Source organism: Cebus imitator, unplaced genomic scaffold (genome assembly GCF_001604975.1).
Source record: "Cebus imitator isolate Cc_AM_T3 unplaced genomic scaffold, Cebus_imitator-1.0 Scaffold197, whole genome shotgun sequence".
NCBI lineage: Eukaryota > Metazoa > Chordata > Mammalia > Primates > Cebidae > Cebus > Cebus imitator.
In genome coordinates, this window is record NW_016107512.1 from 901,765 (window position 1) to 908,494 (window position 6,730).

At 51.0% G+C, this 6,730-nt stretch overlaps 1 protein-coding gene across 1 annotated transcript in view; it reads left to right on the top strand.

Moving 5' to 3' along the window:
* GUCA1ANB (GUCA1A neighbor) overlaps positions 1–5,642 on the top strand; it is a 29,076-nt gene extending 23,434 nt beyond the window's left edge. Inside the window, exon 2 of the mRNA XM_017547273.2 lies at positions 5,147–5,642. Coding sequence (XP_017402762.1) covers positions 5,147–5,476 — 330 coding nt within the window. The 3' untranslated portion in view covers positions 5,477–5,642. The remainder of the gene's footprint in view (positions 1–5,146) is intronic.
* The last annotated feature ends 1,088 nt before the right edge of the window (positions 5,643–6,730 follow it).

Consider the following 6,730-nt stretch of genomic DNA (forward strand, 5'->3'; position numbering starts at 1 on the left):
AGGTCAAGAGATCGAGACCATCCTGGTCAACATGGTGAAACCCCGTCTCTACTAAAAATACAAAAATTAGCTGGGCATGGTGGCATGCACCTGTACTCCCAGCTACTCGGGAGGCTGAGGCAGGAGAATTGCTTGAATCCAGGAGGCGGAGGTCGCGGTGAGCCGAGATCGTTCCACTGTACTCCAGCCTGGGTAACAAGAGTGAAATTCCGTCTCAAAAAAAAAAAAGGGGCTGGACGTGGTGGCTCACACCTGTAATCCAAGCACTTTGGAGGCCAAGGCAGAAGGATCACCTGAGGTTGGGAATTCAAGACCAGCCTGACCAACATGGTGAAACCCCGTCTTTACTTTTTTAAGAAAAAAAAAAAGGGAAAAGAAAAAAGAAATCAAAGATGAACAGGCCTCTGGCAGGCCCGGCTCTCACAGAGCAGTGGGCACAAGACAGGTCATGGAGCACAGGGTGTGGAAAGACCTGGGTTCAAATCCCAGCCTTGCTCGTGACCTTGGACATGTGACTGACCTCTTCAGTTTTTTTCAGTGATAAGTGGGGCTAATAGGCGGGGCACGGTGGCTCACACCTGTAATCCCAGCATTTTGGGAGGCTGAGGCGGACGGATCACAAGGTTAGGAGATGGAGATCACCTTGTTGGCTAACACGGTGAAACCCTGTCTCTACTAAAAATACAAAAACTTAGCCAGGGATGGGGGCCTGTGCCTGTAGTGCCAGCTATTGCTGAGATCACGCCACCGCACTCCAGCCTGGGTGACAGAGCGAGACTCCATCTCAAAAAAAAAAAAAAGTGGGGCTAATAATAGTAACACCTTCCTCAAAGGGTTAATGTGAGGATTAGAAGAGGTAATCCACTGACAGAGTTTGGTGTGGTGTTCAGAAACTGAAGTGGAAAACACTCTTTTGGGTTTTGTTTGTTTTTGAGACAGAGTCTCCCTCTGTTGCCAGGCTGGAATGTGGTGGCACTATCTCGGCTCACTACAACCTCCGCCCCTGGGTTCAAGCAATTCTCCTGCCTCAGCCTCCTGAGTAGCTGGGACTACAGGCACATGCCACCACGCCCAGCTAATTTTTGTATTTTTAGTAAAGAAGGGGTTTCACCATGTCGGCCAGGATGGTCTTGATCTCTTGACCTTGTGATCCACCCGCCTTGGCCTCCCAAAGTGCTGGGATCACAGATGTGAGACACTGCGCCTGGCCAATCTTTTGTTTTTTTTTTGAGACGGGGTCACGCTCTGTCACCCAGGCTGTACTCCAGTGGTATGATCACGGCTCACTGCAGCCTCGACCTCCTGGGTTTGAGCCATCCTCCTGCCTCAGCCTCCCGAGTGGCTAGGACCATAGGTGCATGCCACCATGCCTGGCTAATTTTTAATTAATTAATTAATTTTTTTTTTTTTTTTTTTGTGGCGGAGTTTCACTCGTTGCCCAGACTGGAGTGCAGTGGCACAATCTCAGCTCACTGAAACCTCCACCTCCTGAGTTCAAGCGATTCTCCTGCCTCAGCCTCCTGAGTAGCTGGGATTACAGGCGCCCACCCCCATGCCCAGCTAATGTTTGTATTTTTAGTAGAGACAGGGTGTCCCCAACTTGGCCAGGCTGGTCTCAAACTCCTCAGGTGATCTGCCTGCCTTGGCCTCCCAAAGTAATAGGCGTGAGCCACCTGTAGTAGATGTGAGCCACCACGCCCTGCCAATTTTAAATTTTTTAATAGAGATAATGTCTCCGTATGTTGCCCAGGCTGGTCTTGAGCTCCGGGCCTCAAATAATTCTCACACGTCAGCTTCTCAAAGTGTTGGGATGACAGGCGTGATGCACCGCACCTGGCTGGAAAACAATCTTTGATGACCACTACAGCTCATCACCAGTGCTCGCCCCTCTGCCTATAAGCCCCTGTGCCCAGGGCTGAGCCTGGAAGAGCGTGGGAAGGCGGTCGAACACTTGCTCCTTTCTCGTGGCTGTGCACCAGCACTGGGGTAGGCTCTAGGGACAAAGAGATGCATAGGACGCAGTCCTGACTGCTGGGAGCCGTTACATCCTGTTGGGACTTTAGCAAAGGACAACGTAAGGACTAAGATGAGACAAGACTGAAGAAAGTGGTCTTGTGCACCTGTAGGACTCCAAATGATGACTTCAAAATGTGTATGGCCTGACTCACCTAGGTCCCTCCAGCAAAGGAGCACACCCTGAGAGGGGCCTGGAAGGCACAGAAGAGGACAAGATGGGGCAGGGGCTGCAGGAGGCTTCAGGGGTTCCTGGAGAAGGTTTTAAGTCTGCTGCTGAACTTGGAAGAATCAGAAGAATTTTGAAAACTGCAAATTTGCAAAACTGAGGGCACGTATATACCTGGGTAGGAACCAATAGGAACAAAGCCTGCTTTGGAGGAAAGCCCTGGACAAGTTTGGGCTGGGCAGATAGTTTGTAAATTATATGCAAAGGAACTCATCATGCCAGGTGTGGTGGCTCATGCCTGTAATATCAGCATTTTGGGAGGCCGAGGTGGGTGGATCACCTGAGGTAGGGAGTTTGAGACCAGCCTGACCAACATGGAGAAACCCCATCTCCACTAAAAATACAAAAACATTAGTTGGGTGTGGTGGCGCATGCCTGTAATCCCAGCTACTCGGGAGACTGAGGCAGGAGAATCGCTTGAACCAAGGAGGCAGAGGTTGCAGTGAGCCAAGACTGGGCCACTGCACTCCAGTCTGGGCAACAAGGGCGAGACTCCATCTCAAAAAAAAAAAGGAACTACATAATAACTTGAGCACAGGAGTTCTTTTGTTAAGGGGGGCCGGGTGGCTCTTACCTGTAATCCCAGCACTTTTTGGGTGGCCAAGGGGTGGGTGGATCATCTGAGGTCAGGAGTTGAAGACCAGCCTGGGCACTAAGGTGAAATCCCATCTCTACTAAAAATATAAAATTAGCCGGTGTGGTGGCACATACCTTGTAGTCCCTGCTACTCAGGAGGCTGAGGCATGAGAATCGCTTGAGCCCAGGAGGCAGAGGTTGCAGAGAGCCAAGATCATGCCATTGCACTCTAGCTTGGGCAACAAAGTGAGACTTGGTCTCAAGAAAAAAAAAGAGGGCAGGGGCTCAGCTTCCACTAACCCTGTAGCTAGGGGTGCTCTCAGTGCCTGGAGGCTGGAGGGCTACGAGGCTGGGGGAGAGAAAATGGGTTTCCCAGATAGCTGAAGCCTGGAGGACTAGCACAGAGCCAGCTGGCACACACGCAGGATGGATGGTTGCCTGCAGACGCCTCATCCTTTGGTGGTACCATCACCGCGCGGGCAGTCCCTAGTAAAATGCGCAGATGGAACCTGCAACATGGTGTGGGGATTTGAAGGTGTGCAGGATGCTTGGTCACAGGAAGGGTAGTGACCCTTCAAGAAGCGTAGTGACAGGAATAAATCAATGTCAGTGTGATGTGCTGAAAGTGGTAATGGGGACCTCCTACAGAGTGGTAGACCCCAACAGGTAATCAACCAAGAGCGGTGGTTAGGACGAAGTAGGTGTGGGTGAGTAGGAGACGAATTTGGTAACAATGAGATACAATGAGATACGTTCTAAAATAGAATGGGCTGGCTGGCTGGAAGGTGAACTACCCCTTACTAGAATTCAGTTCCACTGAACCAACATTTATTGAGCTTTCTCTAAATGCGTTCGTCTAGAATAAAAGAGGAAATAGGATTTTGCAGGCTGTTATGTCAAGGGTAAGGGTATGAGACCAATGTCCTTAAGGAGCTGAAGCTCTAATGGGAAAGACAGAATGTCCCTAGTGAACAGGAGGGAGGGCAGGCAAGGCTGGGAAACACCTGAGCCGAGGGACAGGCTCTGGAAGTGTCAGATGCGAGCAGGGAACAAGAGGCAGACTGTGCAGCTGGAATGCAGGGTGGGTGGAGGGATGGAGGCGCTGGAGAGTGGAAGCCATGTTCTTTTTTTGTTGTTTTTGAGGTGGAGTCTCACTCTGTCATCCAGGCTAGAGTGCAATGGTGTGATCTCGCCTCACTGCAACCTCTACCTCCTGGGTTCAAGCAATTCTCTGCCTCAGCCTCCCAAGTAGCAGGAATTACAGACACCGGACACCAAGCCTGGCTAATTTTTGTATTTTTAGTAGAGACAGCGTTTCACCATCTTGGCCAGGCTGGTCTTGAACGCCATGATCCACCCACCTCGGCCTCCCAAAGTGCCGAGATTACAGGTGTGACCCACTGTGCCTGGCTTTTTCTTTTTTTTTTCTATCATCCAGCCCAAAATGTCACCTTTTTCTTTTCTTTTTTTTCTTTTAGACAGAGTTTTGCTCTTGTTGCCCAGGCTGGAGTGCAATGACACCATCTTGGCTCACCACAACCTCCGCCTCCCAGGTTCAAGCAGTTCTCCTGCTTTAGCCTCCGCAGTAGGTGGGATTGCAGGCACCCACCACCACACCCGGCTAATTTTTGTATTTTTAGTAGAGACGGAGTTTCACCATGTTGGCCAGGCTGGTCTCGAACTTCTGACCTTAGGTGATCCACCCGCCTTGGCATCCCAGAGTGCTGGGGATTACAGGCATGAGCCACTGCGCCCGACCTAGGCTTATTTTCTAGGCAGTAGAGCACAAAAGATGCCTTGAGGGGGACAGCCAAGCGATCTGGCCGCAAATACAGTAAGGCTTATTCTGGTGTGAGTGTGAAGCACAGCGTGACCAAGCAGGAGGGTGGGGGACAGGAACCCCTGGTGGAGGGAAAGCTGGAGGGGCCCCCGCAGGAGAGAGAGGGCGAAGGCCTGACGGAGCTGCCGCAGAGAAGAGGGAAAGGAGGACCACACGGAAGCCATGGGAAGGACAAGGACAGATGGACCGGATGCGGGGGGAAGAGGGTGGGAGGGACTGAAGCCAATCCCCAGGTTCCTAGTCTCTGGGAGCTGACAGTTGCCTCTGGTAGGTAGGCAGAGTTCTGCAGCAGCAGGGGCCAGGTCAGGGGACCTTGATGGCTCTCCCCTGCTCTGGAGGTCCCTGGCTCCACAGCCAGCACTGCAGTGCTCCTGAGTGGCTCTGGGGGCTTCTGAGCTGTGGCTCCTTCTCCTTCCTCCTGCCCTGGCATAGCAGTTGAAGTCCCAGTGTCCAATGCCTCAGCTCTCTCCTTCTTTCCCCACTCCCAGGAATCACAGCAACCCTCTGTACCCAGTCATGGGCCGAAGACACCGTCATGCAAAAGGGTGAAGGCTCCACACCCGCCCCTGTCCCGGGCGTGGACGCAGGACCGCGAGCAGTCTCTGGCGGCAGCCTATGTGCCAGTGGTGGTGGACTCTCAGGGGCAGAGCCCAGACAAGCTCAGGTTCAATTTCTACACCTCCCAGTACTCCAACTCCCTGAACCCCTTCTACACCTTGCAGAAGCCGACCTGTGGCTACCTGTACCGCCGGGACACAGACCACACCCGCAAGCGCTTTGATGTGCCTCCTGCCAACTTGGTCTTGTGGCGCTCCTAGGCCTGAGCCAACCAGAAGCCCCCCCACCCTGCACCCTCACCCCTGTGACCCAGGTCCTCGAGGGGAAAGGCTGCTCACTGCAGGAGGAGCGACCTGTATTCGGGCCAAGGCAGCTGTGCTACGCCCACCTATCAGCAACGATAAAGGGAGGTCTCTCTTCTCAGCAGCAGTTAAAGTTTGTCCTTTCTTCCCTGGGATCTGAATGGGTGGCTGTGGGTTGGTAAACTGAGGCCATGGGGATGTTGTAGAGTAAGGTTATGTTCAGAGTTTCTGAAGACTTGGAAGGACTTGATTCTCGGCTCCTTAACCCCCAAAGTAAACTCAGCCCTGCTCCAGTGCTTGAGTCCCAAGCAAAGCCAATCCTGGCTCCAGCCTCCCCATGGGCCAGGCTTGGACCCCTCCAAAAATAAGGAGGAGAGGCTGGGTGTGGTGGCTCATGCCTGTACTTTGGGAGGCCGAGGTGGGTGGATCACCTGAGGTCAGGAGTTCAAGACCAGCCTAGCCTTACAAAGAGACTTAGACTCCCACATAATAATAGTGGGAGACTTTAACACTACATTGTCAATATTTGACAGATCAACGAGACAGAAAATTAACAGGCATATTCAGGACTTGAACTCAGACCTGAAATAAGTAAACTTAATAAACATTTACAGAACTCTCCACCCCAAATCCACAAAACATACATTTTTCTCAGCATCACATCACACCTATTCTAAAAGTGACCACAAAATTGGAAGTAAATCACTCCTCAGCAATTGCATAGCATTTCACAGGTTTAAATGAAATATTGGTTGGCTGCTTGTTTGTTATTTTCCTCCCTTATTCCTTCCTGTCTCCATTGTTAAGCACAATTATTGGCATAAAAGGGGTTTATTAATACCCATTTTTAGACTGCATTCTAGCCTGGGCAATAGAGCAAGATTCCCGTTCTCTCTCCCTCTTTCTCTTCCTCTTTCTTTTTCTCTTTTATTCTTTTTCTCTCTCTCTCTTTTTCTTTCTTCTTTTCTTTCTTTTTTCTCTTAAAAATAAAAAAAAAATTTAAAAAAAGACCAGCCTAGCCAACATGTGAACCCCTGTCTCTATAAAAATACAAAAATCAGCTGGGCATGATGGCGGGTGCCTATAATCCCAGCTACTCATGAGGCTGAGGAATGAGAATTGCTTGAAGCCAGGAGGTGGAGGTTGCAGTAAGCCAAGATGATGTCATTGCACTCCAGCCTGGGTGACAGAGTGAGACTCTGTCAAAAAAAA